Here is a 17,986-nt window from a genome sequence, read left to right on the forward strand (position 1 = left end):
CCCACGCGCACACCCGAGTCTCAATTGCTGGCAGGCTGCACCCGCCACTCCTGGTCTGGTCACGTTCAGACCGGTGTCTGTATTGGAACCCAAAATTGGAGCTGAATTGATGAGACTAATTTCGAGACGGGGAGGGGGAGGGAGGGTGGGAGGCGATCGAGCTCCAAAGCTCAATTGCTCCTGAAGAAATAAAGAATTAATAAGTCACCTTTTTCGCTGCTGTGGACACCGTTTTGAAATTTTTTTCTTTCCAATTCATTCGGATCGCCTCTGAAATTTTTCCCTCCTCTTTCCCGGGAGGACTACTTAAATAAAAGTGAGAAAGTCCTGAGTGCGGTCTGCAGAGCGTGGACAAGGAAGGTAACATGATTTGGAGATCGGGGAGAGGGGACTCAGGTCAGGCCGAAAGCGCCTGGACCTTGGTGCTGCCCTAACAGCGTGCGCGGCTGCCCAGTAAGGGACCCAAGTCTCAGACTGAGCCGCGCCCGCGAAGTGACCGGGGGGCGGCCCCACGGTCGGGTGGGACGGCAGCCTGGAGCCAGAGCCCCAGGTCGCGCCGCCGGAGAAGTGTGGCTCTGTGTCGCGCCTTGCAGATTGCGCTCGGGAACCTGCTAACCAGAATGGCCGAACAGTTTGCTGTGGGGTCAGTTTCAGGGGGCCCTCGGGAGGACTGGAGGGAGACTCCAGCTGGGGGGGGGGTGTTGGGCCATCGGGTCAGGCAGGCGCGAGGGTTTAACCTTGCGAGACCGGGTAGGTGGCCTAGGGTGGACCCCGCCTTTTAACGAGTGCGAGGAGCCCAGAGCAGAGGCGCGCCTGGAGGGCGCCCCTCTCCTAACAATGCGCCCGGAGTCGACCGCGCCCCCGACGGCGCAGCAGGTCAGCCGGCAGGAGCCCCGCGTCCGCATCCTGCGTGGGACAGCAGATCCGCGAGTGCGTCGGTCTCCGCAGCAGAGGGCCCGAGTGGGAAAATTCCCACTCGACGCGCTTGTTAAGGGTTGGTTTGTCGCGATCTGCATCCAGATCTTCCCCGGAGCGGGCGCCAGGGTATCCCGGCCCTCGCCGTCCTCCCAGCCCCAAAAACTCAGACTCCGGCTGGAAAAAGCATTAATGAACGTATCTGTGGGAAGAAACGGAAAGTGAACGCGTCAGGAGGGCCACCTTCCGCCAGCGGCCGGGGAAAAGGAAAAAGCGGCCAGAGGCTTTGGGTCCTGGGGAAGGGGACAGGGAGGTGCAGACTGCGGGGATCCGGGCACGGGCGCTGGGCGTGGGCCCCGTCATTGTTCCCGGCGAGCTCTTATCTCCCCGGCGCGAGCATCCTGTGTGCGCGGTGCAGGAGCGCGCTGGGCATCCCCGCGGATATTTATACTGTGTGTGATGCGAAAAGCAGGAGCGGCGGGGAGGAAGAGGGGGCGTGGGGGGAGGGAAGACGAGGCAGAGCCGAGGGGAGAAGAGAGCGGAGCGCGCGAGACGAGAGAGAGAGAGAGAGAGAGAGAGAGAGAGAGAGAGAGAGAGAGATAGGACTTCCTCCCCACTCGCAAAGTGAAGTCACTTCCCAAAATTAGCTGAAAAAAGTTTCATCCGGTTAACTGTCTCTTTTTCGCTCCGCTACAACAACAAACGTGCACAGGGGAGCCAGGGCAGGGCGCTCGCGGGGGGCACTCGGGGAGGGCCCAGGGCCCGGGAGGCCGCGCCCGGCGGATCTGGAGGGGCTGCGAGGTCAGGCTGTAACCGGGTCAATGCGTGGAATATTGGGGGGCTCGCCTGCAGACTCGGCCAAATGGACGGGACTATTAAGGTAAGCGGCGGGGCGGGGGCCGGGCCGGGGCGGGAGGGCCGGGCGCGGGGTCCCGGAAGACGTGGCCGCGCTGCCTTCCTTCCTTGCCCCGCTTCGCGCCGTCTCCTCCGGGGCTCGGGCGGGCAGGCCGGGCTCCCCGCCGAGGGCGATCTGCCCCGTTCCCGTGCGCCGAAGCCGAGGCCGAGTCCCTTCCACGGCGCGCCGGGCCGGGCTGCGGGCGGGGGCGGCGTGGAGCCCGGGGTCCCCCGGTGCGGGGCGCAGTCCCCGGGGAGGGACCTCCGCGGCGCCCTCCCCGCCGGCCCTGGGCGCCCCGGCCCGGCGCTGGGCACTGCTGGCCGCCCGCTTCCTCCCGCCGGAGGCCGAGAGCGGCGGGGGCGGGGGTCCCCGCCTGCTGGGCCCAGGGCTGTCAGCGGCTCGGCTGCAGGCTGGGGGTGCGCGGCGTGCGTCTGCGGGTCTGTCTGCGGGTCTGTCTGCGAGTCTGTCTGCGCAGCGCTTCCAGATGGAAGCGGCTGTTTACATGTCAACCAGGCCGGTTTCCCTTCCCTCCGGCCGCCTCTTTGGCCGGTTCTCCGGCTCCCGGGCGGGCCTCGCAGAGCCTCGGTCGCCAGCTGCCTGCACCCCGCGCTCAGAACCTCCGCGCGCCGGCTGCTCGGAGCTGCCTCTCCGAGGGGCTCCCGCGCCCCGCGGAGCCGGCCCCTGGCGGCGGCGGCCGTTTGGAGCGGGTCCCCGACGCCCGCCTCGCCGATCCCGCCCCGTCAGCGCCGCCACGCCGGGGTTTAGGCTGCAAAGTGCAACCCTGAGGGACGGCGAGGGTCTGGGTTCCGTCTCAGAGTTCTGAGTAGTTGGCTGCTCCTTCCCTCTGAAAGGGGGAAGTGGAGCCAGGAACAGAAAGGAGGGACACCCCCTAACGTGACTGGCCTGAGAGGACCCAGGGAATGAATGGGACCAGGAGTTAGCTCCAAGGCTGCCGTGCACCAGCAGGCAGGAATTTGCCTGGAAAAACCATTAGGCTGCTGAGGTGGGGACCGGCAGAGCCTCCCCTACCCCAGAAGCCAAGGAGCCAACTCCTCGCCCAGGGCAGGGTGAGAGCAGGCTGAGATGTTGGGTGTAGAGAGTGCAAGAGATTTTTATCATCTGGGTGGGGTCCGCGTGGTTTATTTTCTAAGTTTTTTTTTCCCCTCTGAAAGTTTGAAATATGCTGACAGGTACAACGCACCAAAGGCAGGAACTTGAGACTCTGGAGATAACTGATTGTAAAGGGCTAAAAGGAGACTGTAAGAGTTCTGTGGGTTCCTCAGACTTGAAGTGAGTGGGTGACAGAGGGCTGCTGCTGAGACCTAGGAGTGGGGTCACCCGGCCGTTTTATGCCAGTTCCTCTGCTTCCTGTTGCTGTGGGTTCAGTAAGGAGGTGCTCTCTTCCTGAAAACTCCCCTGCACTGGGACACTTACCACTCACCCCAAAACACCTATCTGCTCCAAAAGAGTGGTAAAATGGCTTCAGGGTCTTTCTCCGGACACCCCAAGGAGAAGTGAAGCAATATCTCCGCAGTGCTCAGACCTCTAAGCACAGGCCTAAGCAGAGGGAGGAAGCTGCGGTCTGTGTACACAGGATGTGCTAACCTCTTTAGATACACACATAGGGATCAGCTCAGTGAGGCAGGCAGCAAGAAGACCCCAGACCAGGACCCTGGACTTCACTGCAGATGGCAATGAAGGTCCCTCAGGGCAGATGGTGAGAGCCTGGAGCCCTCCAAACCTTTCAGGAGGACCCTCATCTCTCATCTAGGTTGCCTGGTCCTGCAGAGCCATCCACAGAGTAGTGGCTTTTCAAGTCATCTTTATTCCCCTAGGTTCTGCAAGGTGAGTCCTTAGCATGTACTGTGGCATTTCAGTGGTGCAGAAACCACACGTTCCTGTTCATGTATGACCTTTGGATCTCGGGGTTCCCAGACCCCACTTCCACAGTGGTTTAGTACTGTGCTTAGAAAAGACAGTGAGCTGGAAGAAAGGCCAACCAGCTTCTGGTGTTGCTATGAGAATGCACAACCCATTAAACCTCTTTGAGCTTCGTAATCTTTGGAAAAACAAAAAATAGTGAAACCAAGTTACCTCTAAAGCAGTATCCAGTCCTTTCTCTGCCTAGTATATTAAGCTCCTGTACTAGAATGCTTACACCACTACGCACTAAATCCTACGCTATACTACGAGAGATCTGAAGATACTCCAGCCCAGATCTAATTTCTATATACAAGTTGAGAATGTGCATGTTCCCAGTTTGAAAGTGGGAAAATCTGCTTTGAGTGATTCTGGAGTGTGATTTTGCATACTTTCATCTTTCTTCCTCTAATATAAGGCATGGTTATATCTCAGAATGCCTGTGGGGCTCAGTACTTAGGAGGTATCTGATCCAGCATACTAGGAAACTCTGGATTGCTTCGCAGAAACCCCTTGTGTATGTAACTAGCAAGACTCTAAGGAATTATAAACTCGCTATCACATTGGTCTTATTGTGAGTCCTTTGGTGTTACGTTCTGTCTCTTTTCTGAGAATGTCTCCCGTCAAGCCCTGAACATCACATTTGGGGCTCCCAAGTTTGTTAGTCTTTTTGCCACAGACAAGTTAACCTTTGTGATGAAACAACACTCCACCCCACCCCACCCCCTTGCCCACAGTGATATTATCAGTGTTGAGAAGCATGTGATACTGCTTGCTGCTTCAAGAAATGGCCTGGTTTCAAAAATTGCATCTTAGTTCTAGGTAGGCTTTGGTTGAATCCATTTGTTTTCATGGAGGTCAGCCCAAATGCATATGGCACCATCTAAGATGGAGAAACGAAAGAGGGAGATATGGTGAACCAAACAGGGAAATAGGAAAAGCCAGAGGAGACCTGCAGGGAGGAAACCTGGTTTCATTCTCAACTTCACTCCTTTATTCCTGTGTGCCTTGTGACAAGGGACTAGCTTCTCAGAGTCTTGGTTTTCTCATTTATAAAATAAAGCCAAAGTGCCTCCTTGCCCTAAGACACAGTAAGGATGAAATAAACTTGAGTGCCTTTAGCTGTCTTGTATGAACTTAGCTTCTCCTTTGGATTAGGGCTTGTGGGATCTACTGGTCAGAGTGTTGTATCATAGTGTTGGATTTACTGTAGTTGTGCTTTTCATTAATTCAACAAATATTTATGGTGTGTCTCTTACATGCCAAGGCTCTGCTTTATGCACTGAGGATGAAACAGTGAGCAACATTCCTAGGAAATGTACACTGTGCTAGAGGTGGTGGGTACATACAGAAAGAGATTTATGTCTGGCTGTGACATACCTTCTGAAGAACAGTAGAGCAGAGTAGGCACAGAAGATGATGGGGCTGTGCCAGGGAGGATGGCCAGGGACAGTGTTTTCTAACAAAGTCACAGCTGAGCAGAGATTACCCAGTCTCATTTTTTACCTCGGAAAATACGGCACCTCACAACCAGTAAAGAAGGGAATATGATGAGTGGGGAAGAAAGGTCTGAGTTACTGCTGGGCTTTGCGAGCCAAAGGAGTTGACATACTCAGCAGGCCCTGGAGGGTGGTGATTGCTGGTAGGACGGGAAATTTTCAGGAAGACCTCTGGGAAGCAACAGCATGTGCGCAAATTTGGCTTCTGTCCTCAGGAGGGGATGCTACCTTCGCTCCTTTCCCATCACCTTTTAACCTGGATTCATGTGGACTACAGACGAGGCTATTGGTTTATCTGACCCCAAGACTGTGTCCATTGGTGCCCAAAGATGATTATGCATGGTGAGTCCTGATTTATGTGCAAGTGAGTTTTACTAAAAAGCTCCCTTCTACTTCCATTGCTGTCCAAACTCCAGTTCATAAGTTTGCAACTTCAGAGCTTAAGGGAATATTTATCAGGACTTTGTTTTTTATGGGTGGAGAAACTAAGGCCTGGGGTTACATGGAATATCTATAATCATACAATTAATTACTTAAAGAAGAGAGAGAATTCACGTCTTCCAACCTGTAAGACAGGGAACTTTCAACTCTTCCTTAAAGACATCATTTGATTTTGTTACGTTATATTATTTTGAATTATACAATACTGGAGGCGTGTGTGTGTGTATGTGTGTGTGTGTGTGTGATAGACAGAAACCTTTAAAAGGGAAATCCTGAAGAATCTTGCACTTGGAACTAATGACACTTCTTCATTTTATGAAAAATGAAGTTCTACCAACTTGAACTATTTCCATACTTTAAAAAATTCAAAATTTTTAGACAAGAATTTTACACAGCTTCCCTAAAACACATTCTTTTGTTTCTACTGTAGGCAAAGTAAACAACATTTCTGTTATCAGGAAACAATCAAAATACAGCATTTTACTTAAATAATCAATAGGCCCTTCTCCCGATTCAGGTCAAGTTAAATTTCTGTTCCAACTCTTTATAGCTAAATATTTGGCTATTTAAATATATTGTATTCAAATGTGTCTTATGGATCCATTTTCCTGTGTACAGTATATAGGTCTTGCATAACAATCATATTAAATAAGATTTAGAATGACACTGTTTTCCACTGTTTAGGATTAACTACTTAAATTGACTGGTTTTAAAAAGTGGTGATTTAAGCAAAGCTTGTTTTTCTAAAAATGTGGTATTAGTAATACAGGTATAGAGTTGGCATTAAACAGAAAAGCTGGGGAAATGTTTACATTGATATATTTATTGATGGGTGACCAGGCAGGATTTTTATTTTACCTCAGACTTTTCAAATTATTCCCAAATTAAAGTCTCTAAATCTGAAGTTTGATGTATAGGTTCTTTAGATTAGGGACCAGCTATCCTGAATTAGAATGTGAAATGCACTGTTTTCTTTGCTTTAGACAATCAGCTACAAAACACAGGTATTGAATAATGTTTTGTTTTATTTTGAATAACACAAATTTGTTTTTTAAGAATTCACTTAAAGCGATATTTCTAACTCATATCTTGCTTATTCTTTTGTAATACACTGAGTAAACTAAAGGACACTATTTTACACACACACGTACATACACACATGCGCACGCAATACTTGAAAACCTCTTAAAACCTTCAACCAGTCCTAATAATATTTTTTCAAAACTACGCAGATGTCTTTTTTCCTGTAGGCTACATTCTGTTTAGTTTTCTGTTGCTCTCATGATTTCATAGCTGGAGGGTCTGTCCTGCTTGGGTACCCGTTCAGCAGTAGATGGTGTTACTAAGTGATGCCAATGTCACTCTTCCAGAGTTACAGTTCTGCCTGGGACCTGATGGCCTGGGCACTGGGAGTTTCCCCAAAGCCAATGGAGGAAGTCATCTCCTTATCCCACACTATCACCTTCAGGGATCATACCTTTAAAAATTGGCAGTATTTCAAAATCCAGTGTATGGAATGACCTTTTCTGTGCATAGTGAGCTGGGCTGATGGAAATCTGTAACCTCAGTCTCATGGGTATCGTAAACCAAGCAGCCATATCAATGCATCAGTCCGACTGTTCTCTGGGGCTTGAACTGGGTGATAAGTCTTGTGGAGAGAGTGTGCTGGTGCCAAAGGTCTGCTACCTGGCCAGAGGTGAAGCTGGTGGGAGCCAGCAGAGCACAGCAGGTATTGTGATAGTACCTAGAAAGGAAAGAGCCATTTGAACCAGAGAAACACTGACCGAGACTAGTTACTTCTGTCTTTCCCATTGGCGTGCATCTTGTTATTCTTACAGTAGCCTTGCACAGGTCATATCTTCACTTCTCCACTTCCTACAGAAGCCCTCTACCCAGGGCTGAGGTAACTTGTATAGGGTTACACAGTTGGGTGGCCAAACTTGGTTTTAAACGTGCTTTCCCTATGTATACCAGTATACTGCTCCTGACATAGGTGGGTCTGGAGCTGGCCTTGAGGTGTGTATAGGGCTTACACAGGCTTTCTAAGAGAACAGAATACGTCAGGTAGTACGTGTAGGGAAGAGTTAAAGTGGAAAAATTAGATGGAATCCAATTATGGAAGACCATCAATACCATAGCAGACTTTTAGAAAATACACAGAGGGGAGAAATGCAAAGTTTTTGAATTGAAGGATGGCCTACAGTTACGTAAGTCCCTCATGAACTACGGCCTCCCTGCTGTCACCCTTCCCCTTAGGAAATTCAGAAGGGACTGGTTCTGTCACTTATCAGAGGCCATGGGAGAAGTGAGTAACCATAAAGATTAGACAACTATTGATCAGTTCAGGCAGCCAGAAATACTATCATTTGTCCTTGCTTATTATATATGGTACTGAGAGAAAGAAAGAAAAAAAGAAATTCTGTTTCATCAGATCTTATAAAAATGTGATTATCCTTTTATCTCTTTAAATAAGTGTATCTTCCTTCCCCATGTTTCAGGGACCTCACCACAAACTCTCTGTTCAGTTGAGCCATGTTGGGCTACGACTTTAGTTCCTTTTGAGAACGAATCAGCAGATATTAATTACAAAAGGGAAGGTTGTTTCCCTAAAACTCAAATCAAATTTCTATGGAAATTTAGACAGGTCTGACATTCTCTCGTGGGTTGGTTGTGTCCATTGTTTCCTTTAGAAATAATGACATTTCCCCCAACAACCAAAGCTCATCACTGTCACCGGTGGTCTTTCCAAGTAGGGTCAGAACTGAGGGTGAAGGTGTATTATCAGATAATCCAGATCAGCTTTAAAATCATTTGTACGTACAAAGATGAACCAAACTGCTGCAGAGGTTAGGATACTTCTAATCTTTGGAGAACAGTGTGTCTGCGATTTATGATAATAATCCCAGGGTGTAGTTTTTCAAACCACCTCAAGGAGAAAGCTGATTTGAACGCTAAAGTCTCCTCCCAGAAGCAGGCCCATTGACGTAGTCAGTGTAAATGTGTCCAAGGCAGGGGAGATTTTGTGTTGCATCTCACCGCAGACATGCTTGAGGCCAGCATTACAGGTGCCACGGGAGCTTTAACCTTGACTTTCTAGGCATCTATGGTTTCACATGTCTCTGGAATGTGACATTCCAGTAGCAAAACTGTTAGTTCTAAATATGTGGAAGCTCATTGATTTGTGTGTGTGTGTGTGTGTGTGTGTGTGTGTGTGTGTGTGTTGGGATAAGTCTGAAAATGAACAATTTTGCAATTCTATTCATGCACCTAAAATGTGAAACCAAACAGGTTAATATTATAAAATGGCTCATTTTGCAAGTTGTCTATGATTTAATGTCGTTAAAATACAGTTAGACCATATAGGCATACGGTTAGACTGAAATTCGTGTCTATGGAGTCATTTTATCTTTAGACACTTACCATTTAACTCATGTTCATCACGTAGTCATTTACCCAGAAGCTGAGCAGTACCGCCAGACTCAGCCTCAACAGAGAAATCAATGGAATGGACAAGAACAAGATTCTCTGCCATTTTTCAGACATCTAGAAAGAGAGGTTTTTCTGCTTTTTGATTTTAAACCTATCTATGGTTTCAAACGAAGTGATACTGATTGAAGGAATCTTTCCTGTGGCTTTATTATTCTATAACATTGTAGGGGTGGCAACAGGCTTGCAGTCTCCATTGCTCACTAAATTTTGCTGATATGAGTGCCTTGTGTGGACACTTTTGGGAAGCTAAGTCTTCAGAATTCTTATTCTTCTCTTCTCATGTTTAGTTCCACAATTTGTAGGTTACCAGGGAGAAAAATGCATAAGTAAAAAGACAAATGCTGAACTGCAAAAGACTGTTACATATACATTTTATAATTAAATTTATTGTCCTAGTACAAGTTAGATATTCATAATGATCACATTCAACATAGGGAGTTTGTACCTGTACACGATATAGCTCAGTTTATTACACTTAAGACACAGAATGTCTTAATGTCTACTTACAAATCAGTAAGAAAAGAATCACTTGATAGCAAATAGGCAAAAGAAGTATAAATGGACAGTGACAGAAAAGAAATACAAGTGAACAATCAATCTATGAAAAGAATCTTGAGGCTTTGATAAAGATACTCAAGAGAAAATAATAAAATTCTAATACTTGTGATCTCAGAGGAAGGCAAAAATTAAAGTATCTTAAGAATGTTAGAAAGAGTAGGATGAGATGTCTCTGTCTTATCCTTTTGTTGGACTATAATGTAGTGTAGTCTTTCCAGAAGGCATCATCTATTTTGAGAATCTAAAATGTATACAAATTTTATAATACGTAATCCCAATTCTAAAAATTAATCATACAGATAGGTTCATTCAAATATCAAAAATATATATGCAGGGTATTTGCATTTTATTATTATTATTATTATTATTATTATTATTATTTGATACTGGGAATTGACCTCAGGACTTTGCAATTGCCAAGCAGGCGCTGTGCCACTGAGCTGTATCCTCAGCCCAGGTAGCATTACTTGTAAAGGCAAAAATCAGAAACAATCTAAGTACCCATTAACAGGACTAGATAAATAAATGTACCAATATTAAATAGGATAAAGTCAGTTACTGTAAATGGTACACTGATTTATAAGCATTTCAAGGCATATTACTACATGGGAAAAAAGAAAATTCCAAAATATGTTAGGTTAAAAAAATTAAAAACCACCTGTTGATGATAATGTCTAGAAAATTTCTAGAAAGATATGCCAGAAGTAATTGACAATGTCTGCTGCAGGGCATAGAAGCATAGACTATTACTTTTGATGCTACAAACTTGGGGAGCACATTGTCTTTAGTCATTGGTGTACATTATTTTTGTACTTAAAAATTAAGGATGTGAAAACAGCGAAGGGCTATTAGAAACAGACTTGTAAAGATCATTGTATCCCAAATATGTTGACTCTGGTGACTTTGGGATCCCATTTTTCAGAGACCATGGGAACAAAGGGTCCAAGGAGGATTTGACACTTGACTCCTAGCCCCAGCTCTACCTCAGCCTACTCCGGGGTCTTAGACAAGTCCCTCACTTCCTCAGGACTGACGTGAAAGTTCTCCTGTCACAGGTTTTCTCATGTATGAAATGAAGCTTTGATTTCAAAATTTCTTTTCCTCTCTTATGTTCATATGGCTCTGGCCCTGGATAGACTTTGTGCTGCTGATTTATTTTGCATTTTGAATAACTGAGCCCCTTGCAGATGCTTGGGCTGGTCCTGTGTGGCTCTTCCCTTATCTTCTTTGGACTAAGTTCCCTACTGTGACCTTTGTGGCCAGCTGAACTCTGGGCCCCTAGGGGTGCTTGGTGATCTCTGGGGGCTGACTGTAGTGCCAGGTGACCCTGGAGCTGTGCCAGCCTCTTCCCTTCACGTTAATGCAAACTGAGATAGGTCTCAATTCTGCTCTGGGGTCTCTCTCACACTCTTTTCCAAAATTTGGGCTCATTTAAAAACCAAAAGGCTTTTGGTCTCTGGACTTTTTTTTAAATCCTGTTTAATTGAAGGGAAATTGAATTTGTCTGGTTTTGATTCATCTACACTTAACTCTTTAAAAAACAATATTTTGAGGATTTATTTGATGTCCAAGAAGAATGTTGAGTCTCTTAATGAGTTTTCTGGAAGGCTTTTTTGCTTCTTGAAACAGGAAGTGGTGCCGAGCTACGGGCAAACACACTCAACCCCCAAAGGCCCCAGTTCAGTTGGAAACTGCATCTCGCACCACGTGCATGGGGCCTGGGCTCCCAGCTGAGCCCTTCTGGCCCTCTAACGCACACCTAAGAGCCTAACACTCCCTCGCTCTTCATCTAAGATGGAGCAGAACTAAGGAATAAGAAACACAAGTCACCAGGAGAAGGAGAACAAGTTATTTTTCTGGCTTTCAGCTCTAGTATCTGCCCTAATCCTTAAAACACACTCACACTTGACCCTTGGAGCAGCCCTGTGATGAATGTGTTGCTTCCAACTTACCTAAGGTCATACAGCGAGACAGCAGTCATTGGAGCCCATTCCTGTCTACCTAAAGTCTGCAGGGCTTCACCGTCATGCTGTATTATCAGTTGATACATACACATGTGAACGGTTTAGGACTCCATACCGGGCCCATTTAAGGTGGGCCTTGCTGGTTTTTTGCCTGTGAGTGACAGGCTACACGGATCAGATTCATTAAATTGCTCAGTATCCCTCCATCCACTCAAGCAGGCCTAACCCCTGCATGTCCAGGGGAGAGACCTGAGCTGGCTCTGTTAGCAGCACTGGGGAGCAGGCGAGAGGACATGAAACCGGCTTGTTCCGTTTGACCATAGCGAGCTAAAGATTTGGTTAAAAGATAGCTCTGTAACCCATAGAGAAGAGCATGCTCCTTGCTCTGGCAGTGCCTCTTCCATCTCCCTACCTTTTCTTTCTTTCTTTCTTTCCTCCTTTTTCCTCCGTTTTTGTTTTGGTATAATTACGTTCAGCGGTACAGTACAGACATACATATTGATCACAGTCATCACAGGGCATCACTGTGGGTAACGTAGCTTAGTTCTTCTTGTTTTCCCCATTTCTGCTCCCCTCTCTTCAGCCCCTCTTCCCCTCCTTATCCACAAAGCTCTGTTTCTGTTTTATCCCCCCCCCCATTTCTCCCTTCCTTTTCTCTCTTCTTCCAACTCTTGCTCTTTTCAAAGTTCTCTGTCACTCATATACTCGCGAACCTATACATAGTTTTCTTCAATCGCAGATTGGAGAGGTTGTAAGAAGCACAAAGAGGAGAATGCTGGGCAAGGTTAAAAGGAAACCGCGGAGCAGGGCCCACTCCAGGCTCCAGTTTCTCCTGAATAGTCTTTCTTGTTATTTCAAGGCTGATTGACTTATAACTGCGTCCAAAGCCACCTCACATCAGTCCCTTTTATCAGCCCAAGTGAGACTTCCTGTGGACTGGCCCAGCTTCCTGATATATTTCTTTTTTCCTTTGGCAGAACAAAGAAAACCGTAACTCCAAGGATCCTTGGGAGCAAACATAATTTAGCACTGAAGGACCTATTATTTTAATTTTTTCATTCTCAGCACATAGGGAGGGCTAAGTGTGCCTTCACGTTTACTCTGACCCCTTCTGCAGCACAGTACTGAACCTCCATGCAAAGATCAGGAGCCGATGAGGCCCTGAACTCACCCTGGAGTTATTGTGGGGAGGGAAAGCACTTCCACTGTGTGTGCACATCCACCTGAAAGAATGATATGGGACACCTGCCTCTTCCTATGTAGACCTTAATCTTTGTTAACCTAATTCAACAGAACAGGTCATTGAACAAGATTTCAACCTGTCTGTGTTTGACATTCTTACTCTAGAAACTTACGTAGAGGAAAGGGAGCTTCACAGTGTCTCCAAAGGATCATCAAAGTCATTTGAAAAAGAAACTCTAGAAATTAGAATGAGTTGTTGCTTTCTTCTTTTGCATGAAGTACCCCATATCACCCATGCCACTTGGCCCCAAGACCAACTATATATATTGCTGCTGAAAGAACTTTGGGGATGACCCAGGATAGCAAGGAAGCACTCTTGGTGAAGTTGTTTGTATCTTTGTTATGTCTTCCTAAGCAACTGTCCCGCACATCCAAGTTATGGTGCCTTCCGTCACACTCTTAGAAAGTAGGAGACATCACACAGAAAAGATAAGTGAGGCTTTAAGAGACAGTGTATCCAAAGATGAGAACAGGACAAGAGACAATAGGAGAAGACCTCACGGATTCCTGCGCTTCTAAACAACACATCACAGGTCAAAGCATCTTCCACAGCACGGAATCCAGGACCCAGTGAACCCACTGGTTCACACTTTGTTTGTTTGTCCGCCTGTTTCCTGGCTATGATCACACTATACCTGAGAAACTGAGCAGTACAGTTTTCACAGGGAACCTGGAGACAGTGACCCAACCTTAGCCACTCTAGCAGACTTCTCTCTTTATAGGGATCCCTGATGTGGGTGGGGAAAAACTGAATCTAAATGGTACTCAGTGGCAAGAGTCATCTCTAAGAAGACTGATCACAGTTAATTCATACTACTACCCCCCCACCCTCCAGTCCCGTGTTAGTATCTTTAGAAGAACATGGGCTCAAAGGGTTTTCCTGAGGAGGAAAAGAGCTCAAACAACCATCAGGAGGCTGGGTCTGGGCAGGACTGGCCTGCTCAGCTTCTCATCACCTGCTTTGACCATGCCAGCGAGAAAGGGACAGAATGACTGCACCTGGTGTGCTGTCATTTTCCACCAGCCGTGTAGCTATGTCTGCAATCAACCAGGATTCTCAGAGCCAAGATCATGCATTGTCTCATCTCAGATGCCACTGGCATCTGAGCTGACACCGGGGTCTGTAGAGACCCAGGCTGACCTGACCTTGCTTTTCTCTATAAAGGCATGCTGGGGTAAATTATATAAGTCCTCTTGCATATACTAGGTCCTTAGGACCTCGGGGTATCGTTCAGTGGCTGAGTACTCGCTTAGCATGTGTCAGGCTCTGGGCTTTGAAGCCCAGCATTACAAAAATAAATAAATAAATAAGGTCCTTAGTATAACATAGGGCTTTCCTAGAAGTCAGGGATTTAAGAGGTACACCTGTGCTCTCTGCATTTTTCTAGAAAGGGTAGGGAGAAAGACCAGGTAACTTTTCTGGAAATGTCACTTCAAGAAGTGAGCACACAGAAAGTTATTGTAGGGTGCTGTGAGAAAGGTATCTGGTCATGCAGTTTTGCTGTTCTGAGCTTTAAAAGTCTTCCCTTTGGAGATCTGTAGATTTTGTTACAGCTCCTGGGCCTGCAGTTGGTAAAGGAATTGCCCACCTTTGCTGATTTTGCCCCCAGAAAGTCTTGCAGCTGAGTAGGAACAGGCAGTGGGGCTTGGCTCGTGCCTCATTGGAATTCCTTTTCTTTCCATCCAGATGGGCTGGGTATGACCCAGAGCATCCTTTTTAAAACGTTTCAAACTCTAAGTGTATTTCATGGGATATTGCACATGCCTGCTTCTGATTCATTTCCAATTAAAGGCTCAGAATACTAGTTTTGTAAGAGCTCTTTGATGATTGCAATTCTCATTGGTTCATCTTTCCTCCTAAGCATCCTCCGAAGTTCAGTAAACGTTGTTCAGACATTTGCATGCTTAATTGTTATAAATAATTGGAAACAGAAGAGGGTGTTTCACTAGTGTGCACAACACAAGCAAACTTAAATGGGGAAAAGAGAGAATGGGAGAAATGTCTCAGTGTAATACGGAGTTGAAATCACTGATTGTCTTGAAGAAAAACATTCGTTGATTAATCCAAGTTGACTAGCACCTGGGGAGCTCATTGTGAACTTCTCTTTGCCATTTACTAAACATAAGATGCTTCAGATTTTGAGCCTTATTTACAACTTTCACTAAGGACCCAGCCTTCTCTCCTTTTATTGTCAGGAGCTGTGTAGCAATAGTCAATTAGCCAAAGTTACAAAATGTAACTCTGTGTGGACAGTGTGCTGCAGTAGGAAATGCTTTGTTCTTGGTTGAAAAAGGTGACAGAGAGTCTTAGTCAAACTGTCAGGGAGTTGCTGGGTTGTCTTTCTACATTATAGAGATGATGACAGAAAAGGACTCTAAAATCTACGCAGTTTGAAGTTTGAAAATCTAGGTTCAACCCACTTTCTTTTTTTTTAGCTGCCAGATACTAACTTCCTTAATCTCTCTCTGTAAAACAAGGATAGTAATAAGTAATGGTGAGTGTTCTGCCTCACTAATTACCGACTGGCTTGAGAAGACATATGGAAATAAAAGTACTTCCTAATTGTATGTGCTTCACAAATGCTAGTTATTATCACCTTGGTTATTTTTCTCGTTACTTAAATTGAATTTGTTGAGTTGGTTTATCTTCTGTCTGTAAGATTTCCAGAGACACTTGCCTTTGGGAAATTTGTCAATGAGAGACTTACCCACATCTCTGTGTCCACGCAGACCCTGTCCCTGCCGGTCCACCAGTGCAGACCTAGCATCCCACATTTCTCCTTCCCCTCCCTCGTATCCGGCCATTGTTTCAATCCTGAAACTTCCATTCCAGTCCATGGGGGGTTTTACGTAAAAAGTAAAAAATGATGGCAGGATATGAGTGTGGCTTCAGGAATTCCAGGCTTGTGTTGCTGATAATAAGACTTACAGCAAACAGAAAACATCAGAGAAACAGGTTGTGTCCAACCTATGTCACCCACCCCTATCAAACTTTAAATTAATTTTATTTATTTATTGAGGGGCTGCTTTCAGGTTTTTCTCTTCCTTTATAGAGTCAAGAACATCCTAGACTACAAAATGCATTTTTAAAATACATGTCACAGTTTCTAAATGCCCTTCTATCAGGCCGGATACTTGCTGCCCCCCTCCCCTCACTCACCTGGGCAACCTTGTCTCCTATAACCCTAATGCCCTTGTGACATAGGTGAAGAGAATCCAGGGCCAGGCCTGCAGTTTGTCAGTTCAAGGAGGAGATCACATCCCAGCCCTTCTCTATTCATTGCTTTATTCTCTATTTCATGAAAGAAGAGTTTTCCAACCCTCAGGGATATGAAAGTTGACCTCCTTGACACATGGATGTGAATTTGTTTGGCCGCAAGGGTCCATCTGAAGTGTCGATGCTTCCAATAGCTGTTGATACCAGTTAACTGTTTTAAGGGTGACTGAAGGAACACTAGAGCATAAGAAGCAACTTGCCTTGAAGACGGGTCTGTTGGTGCAGATGTCAGGAATAACGACAGTTGTCACTTAATGAGCCCAGGCAAGGCAAGCTCCCTCTTTATTCACCCGTATGCTAGCTGTTGGGGATGCATGAAGACACCAGATATGACTGTGTGACCAGAAGTGAAGTGAAGAAAGAAGACATTCACTTGCTTCTGCCCACACTAAGGCAGCTGAAGAATGGAGAGATGAAGAAAGGAAAATGCAGCTGGGTCTGTACATTTTAAGTGCTATCCAGCCACTTACAATGGAGATTATGACCTTTTTCTTAAATATTTTTTTGGAGTTGGTTGAATTGTGTATTAGGATTTTACTCCAGAATTGGGATTTTAAAGTCTGAGCTAGGCATAGGGACACACATCTGCAATCCCAGAACTCTGGGAAGTTGAGACAAGAGAATGGAGGGTTGGAATCCAACCTAGGCAACTTAGTGATTTAGCAAGATCTTACCTCAAAATAATGATTAAAAAAAGTTTTTAAAGGGTAGTTTGTAAAGGCTCTGCATCCAATTTCTCAGTACCAAAAGGTCTGTGGAGCTGACACTGAGCTCCTTAGATACTGAACCTGTAAGTTCTTAGGGGCCAAAATATAACAGTATCAGCCCTATTTTTTGTTTTGTTTTGTTTTTGATTCCATGGAAAGAAAAATCAGCAAGACCTGGATGCTGTGTCAAAAGAGCATTCGGTATTTTCATAAGCCGTAAAAGTGCAAATTATAAAGACCATCTCATTCAGTGGAAGCCAAGGTAGTTTTGCAGGAAGTGTCTTTGTTTGACTGTGATGTGTGTTTTCACAAGGTTGGCCTGCATAAAAGTTTTGGACCAACACGTGGTCCTGCCATCTTTATCGTGCCCTACATCTTGTCTGAATATTTACAGATCCAGAAATAGTTATTGTATCACTTTTTCATCTTTCCAAATGACTCTCAATTTCTGGTTTTGCATTTGATTTGGGTAAAAGGGAGCAAAAACATTTTCTTGGACTGTAGAAGGGTCAGACAGAGGTTTTGAAATTATTCTTCTGTAGGAAGCTTCACAAGAGATATGGCTGATGGACAATTCTTAAAAGAAAATATTTGGAGAACTCCATCAGTGCCTCTCAGCATTCTTACCCTATGTTATAGGTGAGGGATGGTGGATTAAAAAGTGTCATAGGGTTGTCCAAAAGAAGTTTCTGCAGAGATGGAAATGTTCTATTCAGTACTGTTCAATAGCACAGCCACTGGCCTAGCTAAGCAGGTATCAACGGAGCATTTGAAATGTGGCTAGTACAAAAAAAAGAAATAAGATCCAAAGTGACCTGAATTTATCCTGAAATTAAACAGCCTTCTGTGGCTGGTAGCTACCATATTGCTTAGAGCAAGTAAGTCTACATAATTCAGGTCAAAAACATTGACTTCATGTGAACTGAGTCAGAAGGGTATACTTATGTGGACAGTTTCTTGTCCGAGTCAGCACTGGGCTTGTTGTCCACGTCCAGGCTGACACTTCCACATACTCTGAGGACTCACATGAATGAAGAGCAAAATAACAGTGCGTGTTCCACATTGCAGAGTTCCTGCCC

General features: G+C 45.7%; 1 protein-coding gene across 3 annotated transcripts in view; it reads left to right on the plus strand.

The window, feature by feature from the left end:
* The first annotated feature begins 268 nt into the window (after positions 1 to 268).
* The window catches only part of Fli1 (Fli-1 proto-oncogene, ETS transcription factor), a 114,059-nt gene continuing 96,341 nt past the window's right edge, over positions 269 to 17,986 (plus strand). The window contains exons 1-2 of one of the 3 annotated variants that reach the window (XM_063256056.1): positions 1,435 to 1,795; positions 5,445 to 5,571. In XM_063256056.1, the coding sequence (XP_063112126.1) occupies positions 5,569 to 5,571 (3 nt within the window). In that variant the 5' untranslated portion in view covers positions 1,435 to 1,795; positions 5,445 to 5,568. Of the gene's footprint in view, positions 644 to 1,434; positions 1,796 to 5,444; positions 5,572 to 17,986 lie in introns of those variants that run through there. The other 2 variants (XM_013155621.3, XM_063256055.1) reach the window with 2 other exon arrangements.

This window comes from Cavia porcellus, unplaced genomic scaffold (assembly GCF_034190915.1).
Source record: "Cavia porcellus strain 051 isolate PalLab524CR breed Dunkin Hartley unplaced genomic scaffold, mCavPor4.1 scaffold_9, whole genome shotgun sequence".
In the NCBI taxonomy this organism is placed as follows: domain Eukaryota; kingdom Metazoa; phylum Chordata; class Mammalia; order Rodentia; family Caviidae; genus Cavia; species Cavia porcellus.